We start from the raw sequence: 27375 nt of genomic DNA on the forward strand, positions 1-27375 counted from the left end.
TGAGTCCATTATGAAGAATGATGTTTGGGATGTGGTCCTAGACGCCAGGACAAATCAGTTGTCACCTCTAAATGGCTTTACAAAATTAAGCATGGAGCTGATGGGAGTGCATAAAAGTACAAGGCTCGCTTTGTTGGTTGAGGCTTCTCTCAAAAGGAAGGTGTAGATTACGATGAGATATTTGCACCTGTTGCCCGATACACCACCATCCGCTCGATCATAGCCCTTGCTGCTTCGCAAGGATGGAACTTACATCGGATGGATGTCAAGGCCGCTTTCTTGCATGGTTCAATTAAAGAGGAAGTCTATGTGAAACAACCCGAGTTGAGTTTCATGATCAGGAATCTCATGTATGCAGATTGAAGAAAGCTCTCTATGGGTTGAAACCAATGTTCCACCAAGTTTCTGGGACGAGGAGGCGAGGGAGCGAGGATATGCGAGAGCGACCTATGCAAAATCTCCCCACCAATTTTTAGGAAACATGGGGGGGTGTCAGGGTCTTAACAACTTATAAATATAAAATATAAATTTTAAATCAATGAATCATATAAGTTTATAACTGAAACAAATTTAAAACGAAAAGTTGCAAAGCATGATCATTGATATAAATTATAATCATACATCATACATCAATAATTACATCATACATTATACATTATGATTAATCATTAAACCATATAGAATCTTGATGTTCCACTTCCAAGTTCCTACTATGAACATTGAATACTGAATATTGAAATAAAATTATAAAAGTCAAGTCTGATACATCAAGAGTCAAAATTTTATAGAGTTGGAATCTAAATAACACAAGAAGTTAGAACATCAACATATCAAAAGATAAACAAGCATAATTTTGCTCAAGTTAATGCCCCGCTAGTCTTTGCATCCAACTGCTGCATGAACAAATCAGGATCAACCATATCACCATCTGAATCCGAATCACTAGCATTCTCAAACATGCTAAGTAGCACACCAACCAACCCCATCTATCTCTCATCAAGTCTCTCCTCCATATCTACCTGTGCATCATCCTCTGGATGAACATCCCATCGTGTTGCTAGTCCCTTCAAATACTCAGGTGTCTTCCTATGCTCAAGACATAGGGCACTATGCACAACAACTAACTTCTCCACTCTTTTAAAGGTAAGCTTGTTCCTCTTGATAGAGTGGATGAAGCTATATGTGGACCAATTCCTCTCTGCTGTAGAGGAACTAGCAATATGAGACAACAAATGCATAGCTAGATGTTTGAGCTCTGGAGCACCATCCCCATGCATCCTCCACCAACCAATCGGGTCATCTTGGGCTAGATCTATGCGATCTCCCCGAGCACCACGTGTGTTGAAGGGGCCACTAAGAGATGCAAACTGAACAAATTGTCTTTGAAATCTTGTCCCCTCCTCCTCATTGTACGTCTTTGCAATTGCATCTAGAAAGCCATTCTTTATCTCAGGATCATCAATAGGAGGCACCCTCCCAGGTCTTTCAACATACCATTTTGGATTTAATGCATATGCTGCCATGTGAAAAGGTGTGTTCATGTGATCCCACCTACGTTGAATGATGGGTCTAATCTAGGATGTATAGAACTCTAATGAGGGCTCTCTCTGCTGAATGGCTGCCTTCACACAACCCAACATGCTATCAAAGGTCTCATAGATTTCTTCAAGACTAGGAGCATCTGAATCAGTGTAACGAATGACCTCCACAATAGGGCCCAAGAATGACACCAAATAAGAACAATTTGCCCACCAATCATTGTCCAACACCTGAAGCCCGACCTTCTTCCCCGTGTCTGTCTTTGATTCTGACCACCTTCCCCACTTTGAACTCACAACCAAGGATTGTAGAGGTGCTTGTACCTCTAACATCCTCTCCAATAAGAGAACATAGCTAGCATACCTAGTATCAGTGGGTTTGAGGAATTCCTTCCTCGTGTGAGTCCTGTACATGGCCAAGGAGGTGTGGTGGTTGCAGATAAACATCTGCACATCTCTTGTAGCTGTCACCAAGTCTGATATCCACTGAATCTTGCCAATGTCCTTCAGTGCATTATTGAGTGCATGCACACAACAAGGAGTCCAAAAAATATGTTGATACCTGCTTTGAATCAATAACCCAGCTGATCTACAAATTGCTGCTGTATCTGTCACAACCTACACCACACTATCAGGCCCAACATCCTCTATAGCTTTTTGAAGAAGCTCAAATTGGAAAGATGCATCCTTGCGCTTTCCAGAACAGTCAACAACTTTAAGAAAGAATGGACCTTTTGAAGATGTCACTATGATGTTGATTAGTGGGCGTTTTCGGATGTTAGTCCATCCATCCATAACAATAGAGCAACCAAACCTCAACCATGTTTGTCTCGTTCTCTCTTTTTGCACATTAATTTTAGATACTTGTCTATCTAAAATTGTTGTTCGTAGCTTACGTTCTTTGGGTGGTACATACGAAGACCCTATTCTTGCAATTGCTTGAACCATTTCCTTGTAATAAGGAGAACGAACAACATGGAAGGGAATTCCATTGGCAAAAAGAAATTTGCCAATTGCATCATCTGTGTCATCTCAATCTAGAACATTGTACATCCCAGAAACTGTAGCACCCATTGCACAAGAACGAGATGCACCAGTAGAAACCTTTGTCTTTTTTGATGAAGCACTGGATGGAGGAATATTTGTGGATGGATCAACATGTTTGCTAGAAAACAATCCTTTTCCAGTGGCTGCCCTTTCTAGCCTCCAAAGTTGCTCTCTTTGAGTTGAATTCAAGTTCTTTGAGGGACACATATTGACTCCTTTACCTGTAATAGCCAAAATGTGTTGCTTCACCTTGGTATAGCTGCCAACAAAGTGATGCCCACAAATATTGCAGACCCAATCACGTGAGCCACCACCAACTTTTGGATTTTTTTTCGGAAGTTTGGTTACATAGATTAGAAGTGGTTTTGGAGGATTAAATGTCCCCTTTGCAAATTTTTCCAGATCTCTTGGTGGGCCTTCAAAATCTACCCCATGCAAAGGCCTATTTTGGTTTCTCAATGTTGCATTAGTCGTTATCGGGATAATATCGACGCGAGGAAAAAATCGTAATTATCGGGAAAAAATCGTTTGGTACAAAAATATTCATTTTTTTCAATTTTTTTAATATCTAAACCATCTACAACATAAAATAAATACATTGACACATAAATATGATAAAAAAACTAATATATAAGATGTTTAATATCATTTCTAGTGCTAAAATCACACATAACTTTGAATCATGTCCTGAATAGTAAGTCCCGACTCCTGAGTCCCAACTCAGACTCAAAATATCAACAAAAAATATAATAATGTATCTCATCATGTCATAATGTCATATACAATAAAATGAAGAAAATAACTAAAGTCTAATCCTATTGATTTTCTCTGCCCCTCTTGCGAGAAAATGCCACAGCTTTCCCTTTCCCTCTAGATGTAGATGCTGGTGCTGGTGGAGTTGGCAGTGGAGTCTGCTATGCTCTAGAAGCTGAAGAACTAGAAGTAGGAGCTATAGGAGGTAGATCACATCCTCTACTGGTGGCAGGGGTAGCCTGGGCAGGTGGTGTCACCTGGAAACATTACAATCTCCCCATCCTAAAATCCTGAAAAACTAATAAGTCTGCTGCATTTTGAATAAAATCTAAAATTCTACTTTCTCCATATGAAATCCAATGAGGCCGGAACCACTCTCAAACATCCTGAGTCATTTCTTGGTAATGTTAAAAATTTAAGTAAAAGGATGAAAATGAAGATTAAGGAGAATGTCACTTTTACTTTAAGAATTTAACATTACTATGAATAACATATCAATACTAGGGCCTAGACTTGATCATTAAGTTGCCTCACTCAAAAATTATTTGTTTTTTTCAAAAAAAATTGCATTTCGAACATTTAGCATCCCTTATAAAACCTCACTGCCCCGTCTGTGCAAATGATTTCATAAAAAAACAAAAAAAAACATTATAAAACCTCGCTGCTGGAGACCCCCACGATAATTTCGATTGTTATTGCGATAAATTCAAATTTATTGCGATAATTTCATAAAAATCGTGCAAAAAAAGTTACCCGCGATAAATTCGTATAAAAATCGCGATAAAATCGTTTTATCGAAAAAATCCCGATAAAACGATAAAATCACGATTTTATTGCGATTTTCGCAACACTGTGGTTTCTTCCCCTCCTGTGATTGCTTTCAATTTCTTCTTGTGCATCATGTGGCTCACTACCACTGTAGTTGTTGTCATTGTTCCCATTGTTCCCAAAAGAAGTCTGACTCTGACTCATAGTTGTAAGTTGAATGTAGGTTGCAGCCTGTAGTGAAAAATAAAAAAATTTAAAAACATTACACACGTTGACTAAACTAACAGCACACACATTGAACACTGTTTTTTTTTTTTTAATTTACAAGAAAAAAATTAAAATTAATACACAGTCAACACTAAAAATTAAAAAAATTTTAAATTTACAAAAAAATGAAAAAAACACAGTCAAGTTTCAACTTAAAAAGAAAAACACAATCAAGTTTTAAAGAAAAAATTGAAAAAAAAATTAAAAAATGCAACCTACAAGCACACAGTAAACACAGAACTGAGAAAAATTTAAAAAAATTACAATTTACAAAAAAACGAAAAAAAACAATAGTGGGAAAAAACAGGGTACTTACAAGTTTGAAGTTACTGTGCAAACTTGACTGTCGATGGGGGCTGCAAAGTTGCAAACTGGACTATCAAAGTCGCGGTTTTGGTTCATCGTTCAAGAATGAAGGGGGCTACCACAAGTCGTGGTGGTGTTGGATAGGTTAGGTAGCACTGTGCAGCAGTGACAGTGGCTTCAGGTGTTGGACGGAGACGACATCCACATTGCAACAACGACGATGGCTTCAAGCGTCCAACGTCCACGTCCAAGTCGACTGTCCAGCAGCGGAGTGATGGCATCCAGACTCCACGGGTTTCGATGGTGTCAGTGACGTCTAGCAGCAGCGGGTTTCGAATGGTGGAGTGAGGGCGTCGGGCAGCAGCGGGGTTCGAATGGTGGAGTGAGGGCATCAGGCAGCAGCGGGTTTCAAATAGTGGAGTGAGGGCGTTAGGCAACAGCGGGTTTCGAATGGTGGAGTGAGGGCGACGGGCAGCAGCAGGTTTCGAATGGTGGAGTGAGGGCATCGGGCAGTGGCGGGTTACAAAAGCAAAACACAACGAAAAAACTAAGCCTTAAACCCTTTTGCCCGTATTCATAACATTTTTTTTAAAATTATGATCTAAAAGAAAAATCATTAAAAAAAATCGAATTTGGGCAAGGGAAACGACCCCCCACGACCCTCTTTTTCAGAAACGACCCCTCAATGGGAGGAAACGACCCCCTGGCAAGTTTCCCTGTGTACCCTGTTTTTTGGGAGCGTGGGGAAACGACCCCCTCTCGTCCCCAAGTCCCTGGAGCGTGGGGGAGCTAGGAAACTTGACCCCCACGGGGGGGACGCGTCCCCGTGGAACACTGGTTGAAACAAGCACCCCAGGCTTGGTATGAGAGGATTGATAGCTATCTAATGAAGCTGGGATTCACTAGGAGTGAAGCTGATCCGAACCTTTACTTTAAGGTTGAAGATGATAGACCTCTCATACTGGTGCTTTATGTGGATGACCTCTTTCTGACTGGTGCAAACCCTCTCATTCACAAATGTAAGAGGGAGTTGGCTTCCAAATTTGAGATGAAGGACCTAGGACTGATGCACTACTTCCTAGGGTTGGAGGTCTGGCAAAAGGCAGGAGAAATTTTCCTATCTCAAGGAAAATATGTTGTGAAGATATTGGAAAGATTTGGGATGGTGGACTGCAAGCCCGTGACTACCCCGATGGAGCTTAAATTTAAGAAGTTATGCCGGTAGTGTTGTAGGATCTGAATTGGGAAATGCCTTCGAGTTTCGTCAACTCATAGTAGCATTGATGCTCTTGGTGAACTCCTGCCCGGATATATGTTTTGCAGTTAACATGTTGAGCCAATATATGGTTGAGCCTCATCACACACATTGGATTGGTGCCAAGAATCTTCTGAGATATCTTCGGGGCACAATCACTCATGGACTGAGATACACTCTCGGAGATGTGAGGCTACATGGTTATTTTGATGTTTATTGTGCAGGGAGTGTGGTGGATCGCAAGAGTACTTTTGGGTGTTGTTTCTCTTTGGGTTCTGCTTCGATATCCTGGATGAGCAGGAAGCAGAAGTCGATTTCTTTGAGCACCCCTGAGGTCGAATACATAGCTACAAGCATGGCCTCCTGTGAAGCTCTTTGGTTGACGAAGCTCTTCAGTGAATTGTTTGGACATGTGTTGGATACCACCGTGATCCTCTGCGACAACCAGTGTGGGATCCGATTATCAGAGAATCCCATATTTCATGATCGCTCCAAGCACATCGATATCAGGTACCACTTTATCCGGGATATGGTACAACGAGGAGAAATAAGGCTCCATCACATTGGGACTGATGAGAAGGTCGCCGACATTCTGACGAAGCCCCTGGGAAAGGTCAAATTCTTGACTTTTCGAGAACAACTAGGAGTTGTGGAGAGACCCTCTTATGAGGGTCCTATATGATATGGACATTGAGCTCTGGGAGCTCCGAGGGGGCTTGGGGTACCTCTTGGAGAGATGAGCAACCATAGGGCGAGTGGTTCAACCTTCCCCTAGTTGTTTGCTTTGTACAGGGTGAGTGGTTCAGCTTTCCCCTGTGATACCCCATGGCGACATGTAGGCAGGATGAGTGGTTCATCCTTCTTCTGCTGAGATATACTACCCATGCAGTCTAGAACTCATGGGAAGTACCTCTCATCTGGCCAATGAGTAGGGAAATGAGGATAGGGACCATAGTACTACCGATGGACGCATCGTGTACTACCGTACTCTCTATGCTAGGATGATATTGATCTGGGATCAATTGGAACTAACTTTGGGTCAGTAAGAGTGGTATGAGACACTCTCTTTTATCTGGGACTGATTTCGGGTTAGTAGAGAATGGTATGATACATTCTCGATCACTTCTTCTTCTTCTTGGTTCAGTAGAGCAGAGCAGTGCATTGATGGCAGAGATAGTACCGACTGATAGAGGGATTAGCAGATGGAGTTCTCCCTAGTTGAGAGGGAGTGTTAAAATTGGCAACTAGTGCCAAACTCCATATGGGTCACCTTATTTATGGCAGTTGATATTTTTCTTGGATTCCACTCTTCGAGAGGTGTAGGATTGATCTAAAGATCATCCGATTCTGACGTGTATATATGAAGATATGAATTTATTTACATTATTGACAATTTGTCAAGGCCGGCCAGCAAGCAAAACAGTCATTTTCATCCCCAACTTAACCTCAACGTTGCATATAAAAGGAGGAGACCTCATTATTTCATCATCTCATCCTCACATCCTTCTCTCTCCTTTCTTGTTTGGGTACGCATATCTGGAGCAGCTTCTCTCACACGTGCAAGAGGAAGGAGACTGTTTTCTTTTTAGGGCTGTGTTGACCGAGTTTGACCGAAGTTGCAGGAAGGCTATTTGGAAAACGTTGACCAGCGTTGACTCTTCTTTGATTGCGAATTGGGTTAGGTTGCCTCTCCTTGGCAGGCTGCAGTTCTTGATAGCCACTTTGACACTGAGTTGACCAACGTTTACTGTGTTAGGGCTGGCTGCAGGCTTGACTGCAGTTGTCCAAAGTTTGACTGGGATTTTCGAACTGTTTTGGGCTGATACTTCTTGCTGTTGGAGGCCGAGTTGACTGAGCTTTGACCAAGCTTGAATGGAGGTCAAATATGACCTATTTGACCAGCTTTGACTTTGCTGGTTAGGATTTGCTGTTGCTGTCATAAAATATCAGATTTGTATATTTGTACTATCTCTCTCTCTCTGTTGAACTATTGAAGAATATAAGGAGAATTGATCAAGGGTTTCCCCACATTAGGGTTTGTCCCTGGCTGGTGCCACATCTTGTGTCCTCTTGTCTTGGCTTGCCTTCTACTCTTTATGTTTATGTTCTATCTTCATTTTACTATCATGTTGATGTGACTGCTTAATTGGATATTGATATTGGGCTAATAAGAAAATTGTAGTAAATTGCTCTTAAGCATAGAACATACCAAAAATTAACATAAGGAGACACCAACGCAAGAGAGGCTAGGAGATCGAACCTTTGGAGGGCTAGTTCGTTGGGAAAATGATGCCCTAGGTGACCCAACTTGGATAGACCTAGGAAAAGGTGAAGAGGAGTTGATTTTAGGTGACCACCTCTTGGTAGATCAGTGCCTTAGTCTTGGTAGAATGGAGTCTATGATAAATATAAGTGAGGACCTTTGGTTCTTAGTCAAGGCGGCCTCAAGACTACTTCACTAGCTTGCTATGTCAAAGAGAAGCAATCTTGCAACATTTTTACTTCGATGTGCAAAAGGTGATGGCTTATCAAGATAAATTCATTGACAGAATTACCCCTAGGAGATTTCATTCAAATTACATGGCCCATACATTGAGAGATGCTATATAGAGACAAAGTTCCACAATTTAAGTAGTAAATGCATGCAACAATTAGCCCTAAAATAGCGAAAATCCCAGTCCAATATACATGACAAAGTAAAACAAGAATAACATTAAAAACATTTACTTACATGTAATAGAACATATCCAACCATCCACAATTTGACAATAGAGAAGCTCCAAGAAAAGACGAACCAAATCCACGCATCAAAATTCATCCATAAAGCTCCAATCCATCCTCCAAGAAAAATTGCGAAATTCTCAAGAGGGAGAAGAGATCCAATCCAAAGTGATGATGAGCAAATGAACTCATCTCACTTGTATTTATACACTAATGAGGAGTTCGAATTAGTCTCCTTGGCCTACATAAGCCCCAAAAATAAAATAATGTGCTAATAATCTAACTTTTGGTGACAAGCCCACCAAACTAGCTCACAAATGAAAGAATAAGCCTCTTAAGAGGTCAAATGATGAATATTACATGTTGTAGGGCCCTCCTAGAGGCCCGATGAGGTCCATGGGTGCCATAATGAAGAGTAGGACCCTCAAAAGTGATGGACAAGGGGTTGGCCTCTTGTTCTCCAAACAATAAACCAGTGGTGCTCCCAATAGGTGTGGGGGCACAATAATAACCTCATGGTCTCCAAATGAGTCGAAGATGACTGTAGATCATTTACAAGAGCTTTGATGATGGTGTAGGGGATGCCACATCATCCTACAAGTCCTGGGGCAGCTGCCAAGTGCATGGTACAACTTTAGGGCCGACCGGGCAAAGGTGAACCAGGTGCATCTTCCTCGTCCAATAGGAGTATCTCGAGCATCTCTAACCATCCTTAGGGATCCATGGAGTGCTGTCTACTATTGTGGAGGCCTATGGCTCTCAAAACACGCCCTACATGTGCCAATGTAACCATCTGGAGGATTAGGACCCCATATAGGGAGACCAAACCCAAGATGGAGACCACCTACAATCCTGCATAAGATCCAATGCGTCCCCTAGCCTTCCAATACAACAAGTCATCAGAGAAAGCGCGTAAATGAGCTTACCAACCATGGACTATAGGTGGGGACTTCATAATGGCCCGCCCTTCCATAACGGGCTTTGGTATGTGCCAATGTCTCCTAATGTTTAAACTCCAAATGGTTGTAACGAAGTATCCTATTGGGTAGTTTCTACTTCTAAAGGGGATAATATGTTCAAGGTACATCCTTCAAAATGTGGTGGCATGTGACAGATAGGTGAATGAAGTAGGGGATGAGAAGGGGCAACCCTGGGCCACATGCTGGGGTACAAGGGTAGCTAATAAAAGGGAAGCCCAAACATGGGTTTATAATGTATAGGAGGGAGCCATCGTGGTACATGAGGTGCCCCGACCTTGACTTTTAAACCCTTCTTTATATGCCTTTTTCCTTTTTATGATTTTCTTTGTTTAACTACTCGGGGCTCAAGGGGTAAGAGCATGATGCATAAGATGTAGTAGTGAATACTGCCTTTTAAGGTAGGGCAGTTCATTTTCTACCAAGGGTTAGGACAATCATGGGTTCCTATATGATAAAGGAGGCTCATAAAACCTGTAGGAGCCAGGTTGATAGCCATGATGGTGGGGTAGAGCTCACGTATTGGCTTTTGCCCACATGATAAATGTGTTTGTCCCAACCATCTTTTGCATTTTGTGGTACATTTTCCTGTTGAATGTGGCCAAATATGCTTTTGTCTTTCTTTTTAGCTGCATCAACCTCTCGGGCATCATTCCAGGCCTGACCCAAGGTGTGGGTGAGGGAAAGGGGCGAGCTAACCCTATGTGGACCAAGTGGAAGAATGTGGATCCAGGTGGGAGAAATGATGAATGGGGTAATAATGAGTGGAAAGGGGGCAATATAAGCGAATAAGGGAGCGGGACCACGCAACCAAAATCGGGGTTCCCCATGAAATACCATCCTTAAAGCCAAATGGCCAGTAAAAGAGATCCCACGGGACTAGAATGCAAGGTTAATATCCAAAAGTGGTTTAGGGGATAAGAGCACAGACCTAACCCATTCTTTCTGTCGAATCCCCCCATTAATCCCTGCCCAAAAGTGTCCATGATAAGCAAACTACAATACTCAATTACCAAATGACAAGGCATACCTTTAGGTTCGGGATGCCCGCCTTCAAACATATGATCATGACAGATGTGCGAGGGACCACATTGCTGGCTCAGGTGGTGGAGAAATGGCAGAATGAGCTAGCCGGTGGCTACAAGGGGTTGCTGGCTGCCAGCTGAGGACCATCTTGGAGAAAAAAATTTCTCCTAGGGATATCACCCACAAAATGGTGGGTAATAATACCCACAAGCTCAGCTTGTTGGGATTATTGCTCTTCGTCTGGCCAACGGGTTGAGAGTGTATGTGGGGTTGTACAACCCAAGTTGATTATAATGCAGGTGTTTTACCACATGACTCTTGAGGGTCATTGTTGGGAAGATCAATGACCAATAGGATGGGTTGAGATGTGCTCCCCTATATCACCTATTGCTCTACATGGGGTTGTAGATGTTTGGATCCCTCATGAGATTTCGAGTTGAGATATGCTCCGTGATGTAGATTTAGGTTGAGAGATGCTCCCTGATATTGTTCTCAAATTGAGATGTGCTCTCCGACATTATAGAGGGTGGAAGCTAATGCCACCCGATTCTTCTTCTTTAGATTCGAGAATGTTTTAACAAATAGAGTTGAGCAGAGATGGGACATGATATGTCAAAGGGATATACATGACAGCCTGTTTGATTATCAAATATTGACAGGTGGAATTCCCCTTAGTTGAGAGGGAGTGTTAAATTATGCAACTATGGTCAAATTCCACTTTGGACAACTCATTTGATGGAGATGATGATTTCATTGAATTCCTCTTTTCGAGAGGACCAAAATCAACCTAAAGATCACTCAAATCGGATAAGGGAAAGTGTACTTATGAAGGAAAGCCCACATATGCACATTTGGAGTTTGGACAAGGTTGGCCCCACAGCTAATTGGACACCCATGGAAGCCTATAAATACAAGTGACCTCAATTTCATTTGGACATCACCAAGCATCTTCTTCTTCTCTTCTTCATTGATTGGTTTGCACATGTCTCAGGCCGGGACAACAAAAGAAGTTCGCAAAGGTCTGAAATTACAGGGTCCGAGGCTCGCATCTGTTTTAGGGTTTTGGGTTATAGTCGCTGGCTTGCCACATGATAGATTCGACCATTGTCGCAGGCATCACAGTCTCAAGGGAGCAACTGGAAACCTTCAATCGCACGCACAACTCCTTATCCATGCGACCGGGAAGTTTGACTAAGTTTTGACCATTGACTGCAACTGACCGCAATTGACCGTAGACAAAAAAAGTTGTCTCTGATATATCTTGATGTTGGAATCATATTTCAGAATGTGATTAGGTTATTGGATGATATTGTTTTAAGCTCATTCTACTCTTTACTGAACATTTCATGACAATCTAATAGAAGAAGATTTTTCAAAGGGTTTTCCCCCTAGTGGGGTTTTACCATGGTCCTTGACCAAATCCAGTGTCTCTTGTTGATGTGTTGATTGTCTCCTTTGTCATTGCATTTATTGTTCTATCTTCAATTACTGTTGATGAATGGAAAGACTAATTGTATTTGGAAAGATTGCTAATTGAAGTATTGAATTGGGCTAAAGTAATTGATACAACATAGAACAATCTGAAAAATTAACATCCTCTAGAAAATTTGGCCGTCCAAACCCTTGCGTAGGTCCTCTGCACAGTCCTTGCATTGCCTCTTGCACGTGGGGCTTTGTTTAGCCTCTAATCAAGTCGCCTTGCCTGTCTCTGCTGTTGGAAGTGACTCTTCAGGCCTCAGTAAGACTTTCTCAACCCCTGGAAGTTGAATCAACTTCCTCTCCAGCTAAATTGAATTGCTCTGCTAAAGCTTCTACACAACCCTTGCGTAGCTTCTGCGTGGAATACTTCTGCCACTTGCTGCTGCCTCTTCGGATTTGGAAAGCTTCTTCCAGATCACTGTCCCTGCCCCTCTCTGTCTCTGCTTCCTTCTTTGGCTCAACTCTTCCGGCAACTGCAATTGCTCCTTGAAAAATCAAATTGCCCAAAGAAATCAATCTCAAGTGTGTTCTCCATCTACCCATCGACCTCCTCTTTTAATCTCTAGTTGGGACTCCAACGACCAAGATTAAAACGTAATTGATGTTTGAGATCATATCTGGATCGATCCATGTGAATTTCTAGATGATTCACACATTTCTCAATTAATATTGATTAATTAACCCCTTCTCCTAAACTTAGGAAATATTTAAAAATAGTCTAATAATCTAATTGAGACGCTTCTAGTTGGAATTTCCAGAAACGATTTCTGGGTTATGGAGACTCTTGTGTTTTAGCCTCTCGACAAAGTTTCGAGACTAAAACACCTCTAATGATACAAAAACTAACACTCCCTCTTAGTGAGGAAGGCATTCTAGTGCTGCACTACAACTACACACCCTGTCTCTGTACCACCCTCTGTCACGTTGCTGATGTCTGGCCTCTGTGACTGCTTGCCACTGCCCACCAACCACTACGCAACTGTGATGCTACATTTGTGCTGTTGCTGACTCTGCCATACTGCTGCCAACTCTGCATCTGCATTGCAACTCCCTCTCAACCGTTGTTGCTGCAACTACAACTACTCAACTGAGAAGCATCCAAAATACTAAATCAACTGTGGCTCTGTGTTGCATTTGTCTCCTGAGCATCTAACTGCTACTAGTGCATGCGTTGTTCGTTGAAGCATCTGAACTATTGGTGACTTTGCTACTGAGCCTCCCTGTCTATTTTCAACACTACATCTATGCTCCTCAACACTTGATTGTAACTAGTCTGCAATTGTCACTCTAGAATCTAACTACATCAACTGACACTGATCCATCTTGCTACTAAATACTGTGGGCCCCTGTAGCAAGGTAATGATCCATGACGAAGACACCTTAATGGACCTTGCCCAACCTCTACGCTGCTCTGAGACTATAGCTCCATATCGCCCAAACTCACTCCTGGAGGTATAATTGTAAACATGGTGAAGTCTTCCTCCATCCTGGAGGACAATTTATCTATCTTTGCGGACGCTGCCGCCTCGTCCTACTTCTCATATTTGTCCTTCTTCCTGAGGGGACACTGAGTACTATAGTGGCCAAACTTGCCACACATGAAGCACTTGACCTTAGATAGGTTCTTCTTTTTCTTTTTCTCCCCCTGTCCCTGGCTAGGACCCTTTAATTCTAGGGCCACATTGCCCTCTTCCTTCTCACCCTTCACGCCCTTGCTGCTGCATCTGCTGATGGTGCTCTTTAATAGAGCTTGCCTCAACTCCTCCTGCGGTAGTTGTGACCACATTGTGTCCCATCTAGGCAATGTGTCTCAACCAAAGATACTTTGGACAAAGACTTTCCACTCCTCCGAGACACTGTTTAGTGCCAACCGTACAAGCTCTGTTGGTTGAGTTGCCTCCCCAACGGTTGCAAGCTGATCACAAACCTCCTGAATCCTAGCGTGGAAATGATCTATGCCTTCACCCTTCTACATCCTGATGCTTGTTAGCTTCTCCTGCAGGAACATCTTCCGTTGCTTAGAAGTATTTTGATATAGCTGAGCGAGAGCATCCCACATCTCCTTGGTTGTTCCTTTGTTTGCTATATGTGAGACTATATGATCTCAGACTCCATCCAAGAACAGGCGCTTCACCTTCGCCATCTCTTTCCTGTACTCCTTCAACTAATCAACATCCTGGGGGACTGCCACAACATTTTTTGCATAGGTCTTCAGGCCATATTCATGTAACGGGAATGACATCCTAGCCTTCCAGATGACATAGTTGGAGGCTCCCTCCAACCTATCCTGATCTCTAAGCCCAACTGTGGCCATCTCTGAATCTGATCGAAAATCTCCCTCTTCCTCTACTTGGCTGCTAAATCTGCTATTTACACTCCCTTCTGGAGTGAGAAACTCTGCTTGCAGCTACTGCTGACTGCAACTGGAAATTTGGATTTCTTAGGCTATAAACCCTTTGAGAAAAATATTCTCCTTTGTGTGCACTTTCTCTTCCACCTGCCGCTAATTCTGTTGTTGCGAAACTCTTCTGTGCCCAAAGAAGGAATCTGCCTAGCTAAAATACTGGACTGCTACAACCTCTACCTGTGGGAATCTCTCAAACTAACAAGTCAAATTTTTCTATCAACCTGCATTCAAAAATCGAACTGCTCAAGCAATTCCTACTGTCTGGCTAGGCTGTGCGCAACCCCAAATAATGTTGGAAAATGTAACTAGGTTCGGTCTTCATTAAATGTATTTGAGTGATCTTGTAATGTACTTGTCAAAAGAATAAAGAAAATAACTTTTATTATTATTATTGTGACTTATTAAAGCACAGGTTTCATGCTTGGGTAACCATGTTTTAGGTCAAAGTCCCCATTGAGGACTTCTAGGGTTTATTTTGAGTTAATAAAGTCATTGTACTTTTAAAGAGACCCTTCTTGGGCTTTTGAATCATGTAAAAAGGTTTAGTATTGAGTCAAATATAATTTATGTATCGTCCACATCAAGTCGGCCTAAGGACATCAATTCGACCTCCCTTGAAGCCTATAAATAGAAGCAAGTTGAATTCATTTGGAGCATCTCATCTCAAGCAAGTTCGATATCTCTAAGGAAGCTGAAGAAGTGCGAAGTGGGTCTAAGGAAGCCAAAGGAAGTGCGAGTTGGGTGGAATCTAAGGAGAAGAAAAATGAAATTTTGGTGCCTCTCTCTCTTTTTTTCATGCCCTAGTTTGGGAGATTGAAGTCTTCCAAGTTTCGCTGATGCTGGAAGTTAACTGATGGCGGAAGCTGCTAGAAGAGAGGTCGAAGATCTGGGAGGTTGACTTGGTGTGGAGGGAAGGTTTGGTCTTTGTCTAGGCTGAAGAGCCTCAAACAATACTATTGAAAGGAAGAGAATTTTGACTGGGTTTTCCCCTCGAGAGGGGTTTTGCCCTGGTATAGTGCCTATATCTGGTGTCCATAGTTTTATGTGCTTTCGCTTTGGTAATTCCTTGATGAACTAAAAGAAAGAAGATATAAAGAAAACTTAGTAAGAAGTCAAGCACATCATAATTAATTATCAAGTATAAGAAAATATTTTTGCCTTTCTGATTTTCTAACAAAAAAATTGTCTTACTACTCCCACTGAACAACGAATTTCTACTTCTGCTTCTGAGCTTCCCCGCCTGATCAAAATTGCTTTGATACCATGTGAAAATTTCAACATTGAAATCCTATTGCAGCAATTGGAATTATTTCTTCTATCTGTAAATTAATTAACGGTGTATTGCTATGGAAACGACAAATTAATCACATTGCAATCTTCACAAATAAAAAATATTGCGGAAGACAAACTAGAAACTAAGAAAATACTAGCACACACAAAAAACTATATGTATTTGACTACATTCTTATTTTTCCATTTTCCATCATTCAACATTGTTAGTCACTTTGCATTCAAACGAGGTAATAGAAAGCAACTACAATTGAAAGTTACTTAGGGCTTAACACTCCATTAGTCACAATGATTGGCTTTGGGGAAAGGGAGAGCAAGAGAGACAAGATACGATGTTTACTACAATAGCTCAAGTTATAGATTTGAATGGTCTATGATTTCAATCGCTCTTTTCATATGATCGATATGAAAAGATGGCAAAACTAATAGGTGTGACAATCAGAATAGTAGAAGGAAATAATTTGAGATTGATCACAATGGAGACTATTTGTAATTGACTACATTCTTATTATTCACATTTTCTATCATTCAACATTGTTACATTGTCACTTTGCATTCAAAATAATATTAAAGAAAGAGATAAAATCAAAATTTTGTGTGATCGTGCACGACTGAAACCAACCTAGAGCCATCTAACACTGGATCTATCATGTGCCGAGAGGGATCAAATCCCTCGAGGTGTAAACCTTCTTTTTGGAGTGTAGAACGTGAGGAAAGGTTTGCACCTCGAGGGATTTGATCCATCTCGGTGCATGATAGATCCGGTGTTAGATGGAACTAGGCTGGTGTAACGTCTAGTTTTGACAAGCTTTTAGTTTTCTTTGATAAGTTGTTTTATATGCTAACCAATTTTTATTACTTTTGTTTTGACCAGTTTCTTGAATTATAAAGATTATAGTGGACTTTGTTTGTAAATTTCCCTTCTATGTCTAAGATGGAAATGCAATACTTGACAGTGAAAGCTTTGGCATAAAAGTCTCGACTAATATGTAGAGCCAAATTCCCAAATTTAGAAGAAGTAGGTAGCTATTACTTCATTTTAAGTAGTTGTTGGAGTTAAACATTAATAAATATTCTTCACGATGCAGTTATTACCTGTTAACACGCTGAACAACGTCTGTATTTTTGTGGAAAGATACAAAGACTGAAGGTCTTGTTCATATGAAATCAAGTCTTTGTTGAAGAACAAAGAAACTCTGCTCCTCTCCATCTAATTTATCCTTTTAGAGTTTTTACTTATATTTTCACCGTTTTGAAGTGATGTTTGTTTTCTGTGTTGAATCACTTTATCCTATTTTACTTCACACAACTTCTAAACTTTCCAGATTAGAACTGCATGGTGCTGTTTTCTGAAGTTAATTTACCATGGCTTTGGGTGATATCTTACTAGGATGTGGTTATTTGGCTGTTCAGGAAGGGGCATTAGGTCTCTTAAAGAGCACAGACAAGTTCAACACTTCATTCAAGACAAAGTTTTCGACATATGCTTTTTACTGGATATATGAGGTTTGAACTTGTCCTTGTCTCTGTTGATTCTCCTTGATTTCAGTTACTTCTGTAGCTTCCATTGAAGAGATAAACATGCTAAAGACATCTTTCTGAAGTGCAGTTTTTTATCAACTGCCTTTGATCAAGTGCTCACAAGTTTATGTTCTTGATAGCAGAATATGTCAAAAGCATTAAAGAAATCAAGACAGCTGATCAAGATTGGGCGTCCTATTTATGAAACAGCTTCATGGGTTTTAAGATGCAAAGATGTGAGAAGTATTTATATTCTTCAGTTTCTGATAAATTCCATTTCTCAATACAAATAAAACTTTGGCCTTTCTAAATTTGTTCATTTGAAGCGTGATGTTTTTCACTAATGATTAGTTTGTGTCCTATTCCATCTATGATGTTTTAAGACTGGGCATCCTATTTATGAAATAGCTTCACAGTTTTAAGATGCAAGTATGTAAAAGTGTTTATATTTATCAATTATCAGTTTGTGATAAATTTCCATTTCTTATTACAAATAAAACCTTGGCCTTTCTAAATTTGGTCATTTGAAGCATGATGTTTTTCACTAATGGTTAGTTTGTGTCCCATTCCATCTATTTTTTTATTTGGTCTCTAGTATAATTTTTCATAGTGTGGAGTTCTGTTTCTCATCAGTTTTAAGTGCCATACAGATTTTGCACTTTACACTTTGTTGTCGCCTAAAATGTACACCTCAATGTGGGCAAAATCCCAATCCCACCAGGTATATTTTTAGAGGCACAACCCTCAGAATAGGGGCTGTCACCTATTCCCTACTCACTTTGTATAAGCTCTTTCCTAGGCAATCTAAGGGGGGGTAGTCCCTACTCCTGTTGAGAAATCTAGGGAAGCTAGATAGGTGGTTTCTCTTACTTTGAGAACTGTTTGTGATATTGTAATATCCCTAAGGAAATTTTACAATGATAAACAAAGCATGCATGGCAAAAATACCCACAAAAATCACACACCAATCAGACACCATGAAATAAGCCAAAAACTGCGCTGCTCTCAGCCATTTTATTATAAAGTATGGAGTTACAATATATGTTTGGAAACTGTGCACCTAGACTTGCCCAAGGCAAGCTAGCAAAGCCCAAGTGATGAAAGCAAGTGCTCCACTGCTGCATAACTGTCCCCTCTATGGCTCTGCGCGGATCCCTCAGAAACTAAACCGCTGGCTGTGAAGAATGGCTGATTTGACCCCGTTTCGGTGCCCAGAAAATTCCTGGAAATTATCCCCAATGTCTCCTCCAATAACCCACCAAAACCCAGAAAGGGTTTGGCCAAATGCTAACCCCGGAATTTCAGCCCAATTTCCCCTCACTCCACTATCTGTTGGGGATTTCAATCCACCTGTAGATGTCATTGTTGGAGGTCCCCAAAATGGCTGCAATACTCAACAAATGCCCTCTGGAATGATCCCACAAGCTGCAGCCCTCAATCCTTCTCTACTCCAGCTCCATGTGTGGCACGGAAATACCACTGCGCAGGCCCACACAGTCCCTGGTATGAATGGCTTGGTCTCTGCAAACTCCCATGAATTTGGGCCCTGGAAATACTCCAAATCTTCAGCAAATGGAGGCCCTAGGTTGTCCCTGAAAGCCCAACAAAATCCCTGCTCTACAACCCACTCCTCCAAGAGCAGCGTATTCCTCTTCTGTGTCCCACCCATTCTCCCTGTTCCACGAATTCACTGGATAAACTCCCCGGACAGATCTGAAAGGATGCAAACACCTCCTAGGGCTGGCACTCTAAGTCCACTGAAAGTAGGGTGAGATTCTGGCTTGAAAATCTTGAGTGCTCAACAACACATGCAGTCTTGGTTCACAGCGCAAGCATGCTAGTCAAGAGTGAATGTTCAAATGATCAAGGATTCCCAAGAATGAGTGCCTCCTCCTATTTTGTCATTGATCCTCCAATTTGCCCATGTGGGACCCGTCCATTGATTTCCTCACTTTCCCTCCAAGAGTGCGTATTTCCAAGAGGAGAGCGTATTCCCTTTTGAGGGTGGCTCCCACCATCCACTAGCCATCCAATTTTCTCCCTTTCTCCTATGTTGGGCCTTTACTTTAGCTCAAAACCCCAAGTGGGGTCCCGCAACCCACTTTTCCTAAGTATTAGTCCAAAATATGACAAAAATGACAAAGTTGATATTTCCCTTAGCAATATTGCTAAGTGGGAATATCATAGTCCTCCTGGCCAAAATGTTGCTTGTCTTCAAGCAAATGCAATGCTGGATGTTGAAGAATTTGCTCACCCTCAAGTGGTATCCTCCTCGGGTAGGTTCTTCCACCTGATCAAAAACTCCCTGATGATCCTGCTCCTCAACCTCCTCTTCTTGTTGTCCAAGATGGCCTCGGGCTCTAAAACCAGATGCCCATCATCATCTAATGGAGGCAGATCTAGAGTTGTTGTCACATGTTCGCCCCGTACCTTCTTGAGGCACAATACATGGAAGACATTGTGCACGCGACTTCTGGGTGGAAGCTCTAACTCGTAGGCCACGTCACCGACCCTCCTAGTGACCAGGTAAGGCCCGTAAAACTGTGGTTGTAGCTTCTCGGCCCCCTTCTACTTCAACGTGGACTATCGGTAGGGTTGGAGGCGCAAAAAGACTAGGTCTCCCACCTCAAAGTGTCTCTCCACCCTGTGCCTGTTTGCATACATCTTCTGCTGGTTTTGGGTTGTCTGTAAGTTATCCTTGAGAGCCTTGAGAATGTCTTGGCTCTCCTGGATCCAATCTTTGGCCCTTAGGGCCCAATTGTCTCCAAAAACAATGTTAGCAAAAGATAAAGCATCATAACCATATAGAGCATGGAAAGGTGACATACCAATGGACATGTGATAGGTCATATTGTAGCAATACTCCCCCAAGTGTAGCCATCTCGCCCATGCTCGTTGTTTCCCTATCACGTAGTTTCGCAAGTAACCCTCCAGCCACTTGTCGACGATCTTGATCTGCCCGTCGGTCTAGGGTGTTAACTAGCGTTGGGTGTAAGCTATGTGCCCACTAGCTTGAAAAGCTCCTGCCAGAAAGCACCCATGAAGCAGTTGTCCCTGTCGCTTACTATGGTCTTGGCAAGACCATGCAACTTGAAAACCTCTTTGAAGAACAACTCTGCAACTAGCGAAGCAAAGTACTTGGTGGGTATGGCGAAGAAGTGGGCATACTTTGTCAACATGTCCAACACCACATAGATGCAATCATGACCCTGCACCATCGAAAGGCATGTGATGAAGTCCATTGTGATGCTCTCCCATTTCCCCTCTGGGATAGGGAGCGGTTGTAGCAAACCTGCCGGATGAGTCAACTCCCCCTTGTTCCTCTGGCAGGCCTCGCACTCCTGAACATGCTTCAGCACGTCCCCCTTGAGGCCTTTCGATGAGAAACGCTCCCTAACTGTCTTGTAAGTCTTCAGGAACCCTTGGTGTCTTGACAATGGTGAATCATGGGTTGCATGGAGGATTTTCTCCCTCAATTGAGAGTTGGGAACCAAATAGATGCGCCCCTTGTAATAAATAACATCTGTTATCACGCGGTAGCTCTCGTCCCCATAAGTACCCTCCAAGATTTCACACACCTGACAATCTTTAGAGTACTCCACCAGCAACTATGCTTTCCAATCATGACAAATGCTCATGAGGGAAAGTGTTGCGGGCCTCTTGGATAGTGCATCTGCCACCACATTGTGCTTGCCCCTGATATACTCTATATCAAAATCGTAGGCCTGGACTTTGCTGACCCACTTATGCTCCTTGTCATTGAGGTCTTTCTGCCCCAAAAAGTGGCGAAGATTGTTGTGGTCAGTCTTCACTCTAAACTTGTTGCCCACTAAGTACTGCCGGAATTTGGCCAATGCATGCATAATGACCAACAACGCCTTGTCGTAGATGGAATATGACCTCTCATGCGGAAGGAGTTTCCGACGCTCAAAAGCGATGGGTTGGCCATCATGTGACAAAACTGCACGAACGCCTTCACCTGATGCATCACACTCCAAGGTGAATGGCTGAGTGAAATCGAGGAGGGCTAGCACCAGCCAACTGCTTATCACCTCCTTGAGGTGTTCAATGCTCCCTGTGCCCTCTCTGTCCACGTGAAGGCCCCCTTCTTAGTGAAATCTGTGAGGGGAGCTGCTAACTGTGAGAAGCCCTTTACGAATATCCTGTAATAGGTGCATATGCCCACGAAGCCACTAACTCAATCACATTCCGGGGTACTAGCCAATCCCGGATGGCCCTAGTCTTCTCCTCATGTACCCTTACGCCATCCTCCCCAATAATATGCCCCAAATAGGGCATCTCCGTCAACCCGAACTCACACTTGGACAACTTGGCATAGAACTGTTGCTCCTCTAAAATATGCAACACCACCTCCAAGTGTTGTAAATGCTCCTCCCAGGTCCTGTTATAGATCAGAATGTCATCGAAGAATACTAGTACAAACTTCTGCAACTGCTCGCGGAACACATGGTTCATGCAGGACTAGAAAGTAGTCAGTGCGTTGGTTAGCCCAAAAGGCATAACCAAAAACTCGAAGCGCTCATAGTGACATCTGAAGGCCATCTTGGCGATGTCCATATCCCTCACTCTGATCTGGTGATACCCCGAACACAAGTCTATCTTGGAGAAGTACTTGGCTCGTCTTAGCTCATCTATGCGTGGAATGGGCTAGCGGTTCTTTAGGTTCTTTTTGTTGAGTGCCCGATAATCTATGCACATACGTAATGTCCATCCTTCTTCTTCACCAGGACAACTGATGAAGCTAAGGGGCTAGAGCTAGGCCTGATGTGCCCAAGTGCTAGCAGCGCTTGAATGGCTTGCTCAATCTCATCATTGTAGGCCTTAGGATGTCTGTATGGAGTGGTAATAACAACCTGTACCCCTGGATCCAACTCAATCGTGTGCTCAACCCCCTTGTCAGGTGGCTGCCCTGGTGGTATGTCCCCAAACACTACTGGTTACCTGTTTAGGATGTCCTATATGTCAAGTATAGGTGGCTTGGGTTGACCCCCAGCCTCAGAAATCTTCAACTCCATTGCCCACTCAATGTCACCATGCCTCAGGTTAGCCTCCATCCTGTGTGTTGAGATTGACTGTGGAGGGTAAGAATGAATGCCCCAAAGAACAACTAATTTTCCATTCGACCCTGTAAACTCCATCTCCAACTTCCTCCAATCAATAGTGACTTGACTAAGAGAATAAAGCCGCTAGACACCCATCACCATATTGATGCTCGATACATCCACCACGAAGAAATGGTCTGTCACCGAATAGTTCCACATGGTCATTTTCAAAGAAGGAACATATCACATACACTGCATGGTCCTGTCTCCAAGCACAATGACTGAGAACCACCTAAACTCCTCGGTGGTGATACCCTTCCTCTGAACCATCTGTGCATTGATGAAATTGTGGGTGGCTTCACTGTCCACCAAAACTGAGACACGCTGTCCCTACATAGTGCCTCTGATCCTCAACGTAAAAAAATTAGGTACCCCACGTAAGAACACATGGACCCCTCTTGCTGGTGCGAAAGGGGCTCCCCTTGGTGATGGAGGTGGTGGTGGGCCCCTCTACACATGTGTCGCACTATCATCTCTGCCCATCTCCAACTCTACGTCATCCTCCTGGTCATTGTCTGAGAAGACCTCATTGTAATGGGCGTTGCCTACTGTGCATCTATGGCCTAGTGCCCAAGGTTCCTGACAGGTGAAGCATAACTTCCTCATCTGGAGGTCTGTTCGGGTCTCCTCATCCAACTGTTCACGCCCTTGGTTAGCTATCGGTGGTGGAGCCCTAGTGTCTCTCCCCCTTTGTTGGAACACCTGTCTGGGCGGTATCTGTGTTTTGGCCCTGGGTAGAGCATCCTGCAAGTCCCAAGCTCTAACAACTACGTCCTGCAAAGTGGTGTGCCTATTGAACCTCACCAAACCCCTCAGTGGCTCTGCTAGCCCCTCCAATAACATGAAAACTGTCCTGGCCTTTGATAAATCGAGCACCATCACTAACAATCTCAGGAACTCAGAGATATAGGCCTCAACACTCCCAGTCTGCTTGAGCCGTGTTAGCTCTCCAAAGTGCTCCTCCAGATCTCTCCTCTCAAAATGCTCCAATACCCTCCAGGTGAAATCCTCATAGGTCGTGAGTCCCGCATGTCCCATAATGGTTAACCCATGGAACCACAAATCATGGGCTTCCTCTTCTAAGTGCAGCGTGGCAATTTTGGTTGCCTCTGCCTCTGTCATCTGGTTGAGCTGAAAATAAACATCTAACTTCTCAACCCATGCCCCAACTTAGCTCTTGGCTGAGGCATCAAAATTTGGGAGGAATAATCTCCCCATCGTGTGCTGTAGGTTAGTGCCATGTGTTGATTTGGGGTAGCATCGGATGTGCTCTAGCCACGAAATTTGGTGGAGAGGTTACATGAGATCTCCAATACCCGAAAAGGGCTTGGGCAGATTCTAAACAGTTCAGGAGATATTAAAATAACTAATATTTTTAATGGAGTCCCTAAGTCTAAACTTAGGGAAATTAAAATATTAATGTGGATTAATATGAAACTGTGTTAGAATGGTCAGACATGGATCAAGCCAAATGTAATCTTAGCAGTTGATTAGGGACTTAATCTCGGTCATTCATTTGTCAACAGGAAAAGTATAAGAGGAGGCTTGAGGGTCACTTGGAGAACACACCAGAGTGATCAGTCATTCTATTCTTTAGAGCAGGGTTTGCTAAGAGAAATAGAATTAGTGATCGGAGTTGCAACTGAGGGGCATTGAGTACAGAGAGACAGAGAGGCAGAGATAGTGCTAGGAGAGCAGCGCAATAGCCAAGGAGAGTGACGCAGGGCCACGCAGAGGTAGCCGAGAGCTGCGCAAAGCCTTAGAGAGGTCAGCGTTGCTAACGCAAAGGGCCAGAAGGGTGACGCAGGGCCTCTTAAGGCTGACCCAGACCCATCCGGGGTGACGCAGGGCCAACGCTGGGCAGAGAGGGGCTGACGCAATCCAAAAAAGGTCGATGCTGGGGTTTCTGGGGCAAATTGGTGTTGAGGAGCTGCTAGAAGGATTATCGGGGTTTCAGTTGGGAGATTTGTCTCAAACTGAGAGGTATTACTGCCAAGGAAATTCTCTGTTGGGTAGGCTAGTTTCAGCACCCAGATTGTACTCTGATATTGCTTAATAAGAAAACCCTCAGATAGCTGCACCGATTTTCCCACATTGGGTTTTTCCGGGGACATTGGTCCAAAAATAATGGTGTCATATGGTGTGATTGTTTCTGTTTCCTTCAGTTGCTGATCTGTAATATGTTGAGCATGCACTAGTGTTTATTTTTAGTATTTACATTGTAAATAACTTGTTAAGTAACGAAACAAGTAGGTAGGAATAAATCAGATAAAGTGCATGGAGGGTTTCTAACTAAGTAGACTTAGAAACTTCAACATGGTATCAGAGCGTGATTACAGATCACAGGAGGACTGAGGACATCAGCCAAGTGGAGCAATAGCAGTAGAAAACAGCTGTCCCGAGGTGACATAAGTTGTTTCTAGCAGAGCAGCAACAAGGGAAGGGTGACGCAGTGCCTGCGTCATCAAGGGTGAGACGGGAAGAGGCAACACAGAGGCTAAGGAAGGCAAAGGGAGCCTCACGCAAAAGCTGGGAGGGCTGATGCAGTTGGCTAAGGAGGCTGGGTTGCTGGTGCCGGGATTGTGCAGAGCCTAGGAGCTCTCACCTTCAGGTTGCTGGGGTTTAGAAGGCTGTGGGAATATTGCAGAGTGGAGTTGGTGAGGTACTGTAGTCAGAACAGTACCTGACAGAGCAAGGCCAAGAGGAGGGAGTTGCTACCGAGGGTTTCTAGTCGAGGAACCCGAATCAATGTTCTGGTTGCACAAGACGATCAAAGTAGGGGGTATCTCGATAGCGGCAGAAGGATTTCTAGGAGGGAAATCGGGACTCAGAGGGAGTCCAGAAGAGAACTTCCAGATGAGACGTAGAGACTTGGAGGAGTCGAACAAAGAACTTCTAGGAGGGAAGTAGAAGAGCATCATGGCACTACACAGAGTAAGAGACCAAGATAGACTAGACGGAGCATCGAACTTCGCAATCTGGAAGGCCAGAATCTTATTCGTACTTGACAGAAATTGTGTCAAGAACTTCGCCTTGAAGGTTATAGCTATCCTAGTCGACGCCAATGATAACGACAAGTACGAGGAGGCAATGGCGAGGGCAAGAGCATCATCATTGACGAGGTTAAGGACCATGTAGTACCACACATTTACGAGAAGGAAACAATAGATGAGATGTGGGAGGCCCTCAAGAAATTGTACTAGCATACTTCTGTGCAAAGAAGAATGTTACTTGAGAATTAGTTGAGGTCATATCAGATGAAGAAGGGTAAGACGATTCACACCTTCCTCGGAGGATTGAACGAGATCCGAGATCAGTTGACTGCTATAGAAGCTACGGTAGATCAGGAATTGATGGTGACAATGGCCCTGAATGCAGTGTCAGAAGACTGGGAGGTATTTGTCCAGAGTATACTGGGCAGAGGGACACTTCCACCTTGGGATGAGATGTGGGCTGCTCTTCGCTAAGAAAAGATCAGACGACAGTCGAAGACGGGTAGCAACAACAAAGGGATCAAAGTCAAGCAGGAGGAGGAAGATGTTGCGCTAACATTTGAGGGAAAGCAGGAAAAGCGAAAGAAGAAGGATCTCTCCAAGATCAAGTGCTTCCACTACGGGGAGCTGGGTCATGATGCGACCGAGTGTCCAAGGAAGAAGAGTAAGGGAGAGCCTTCTGAGACTAAGGTAGCGCCAGCAAGGGTAGAGAAGGAAGTGTTGACAGACGATGACTGTGCCATGAGTGCACACACGCCACTTGAGAGGAAGTGGGAAGATATCGAGGTGTAGTCAGACGGACTACAGGCGATGAGGGGTAGGATGCTCGAGGTACCTAGCCTCTTGGATTAGACCTTGCTACGGGAGCCCCAAAGAGGAGTAGCAGGATTGGCGGATATGGGTAGAGACGGATGCGGATGAAGCGGCAGAGGGAGCTACAGTGCAGGATTCCTAGGACAACGCAAGGCTAGTAGGCTGCAACAGTGCGAGAGGCACAGGAGTGTTGCACCAGTGCAGGATGGCATAGAGAGGTGTGCAACGGTGCGAGATGCAGGGAGTTGTTGCAACAGTGTAGAGGTCAGAGAGGGATCACTTGTCAGCGGCAGAGGAAGCTTCAGCATCAGAGAGGGTCTCTAGCCCACCAGGGAGGTCAGGTTGTGAGATCAGTTACTTCTCAGTAATTGAGTTGCAGTGTAGCAGTGGGCAACACGATGCAACATGATGAGAGGAGGTGTAGTGCGGATGTAGTGTTGGGAGAAAGGACCAGCAGCAGCACAGATGCAGAGGGAGCTGTCGTACAGATGCAACAGTGGCAGTGGCAGAACCATGGGCAGCAGTACAAGATACAACAGTGCAGAGGATGGTGGGCAGCAGGCCTAGCATCAGCACAGGGACCAATGCCAGATGATCAGAGTAATACTCAGTGAGGAGTATTGCTAGAGCACAGTCCTTGCTAAGAGGGAGTGTTGATTTGGGGTAGCATCGGATGTGCTTTAGACACAAAATTTGGTGGAGAGGTTGGGGCACATGAGATATCCAATACCCAGAAAGGGTTTTGGCAGATTCTAAACAGTTCAGGAGATATTAAAATAATTAATATTTTTAATGGAGTCCCTAAGTCTAAACTTAGGGAAATTGAAATATTAATGTGGATTAATATGAAACTGTGTTAGAATGGTCGAAAAGACATGGATCAAGCCAGATGTAATCTTAGCCATTGATTAGGGACTTAATCTCGGCCGTTGATATGTCAACACGAAAAGTTTAAAAGGAGGCTTGAGGGTCACTTGGAGAACACACCAGAGTGATCAGTCATTCTATTCTTTAGATCGGGGTTTGCTAAGAGAGATAGAATCAGTGATCGGAGTTGCAGCTGAGGGCATTGAGTACAAAGAGACAGAGAG

The 27375-nt window shown here is 43.3% G+C and overlaps 1 protein-coding gene across 2 annotated transcripts in view; it reads left to right on the forward strand.

Annotated features, from left to right (window-relative positions):
• Positions 1 to 27375, forward strand: part of LOC149229280 (uncharacterized) — a 350336-nt gene that overhangs the window by 169699 nt on the left and 153262 nt on the right. For both annotated transcript variants that reach the window (XM_089375808.1, XM_089375807.1), the window contains 2 exons: positions 17248 to 17340; positions 17499 to 17591. In XM_089375808.1, the coding sequence (XP_089231934.1) occupies positions 17248 to 17340; positions 17499 to 17591 (186 nt within the window). The remainder of the gene's footprint in view (positions 1 to 17247; positions 17341 to 17498; positions 17592 to 27375) is intronic.

This window comes from Pinus tabuliformis, chromosome J (genome assembly GCF_031772625.1).
Source record: "Pinus tabuliformis cultivar Carrire ecotype Pingquan chromosome J, CPIR1, whole genome shotgun sequence".
Taxonomy (NCBI): domain Eukaryota; kingdom Viridiplantae; phylum Streptophyta; class Pinopsida; order Pinales; family Pinaceae; genus Pinus; species Pinus tabuliformis.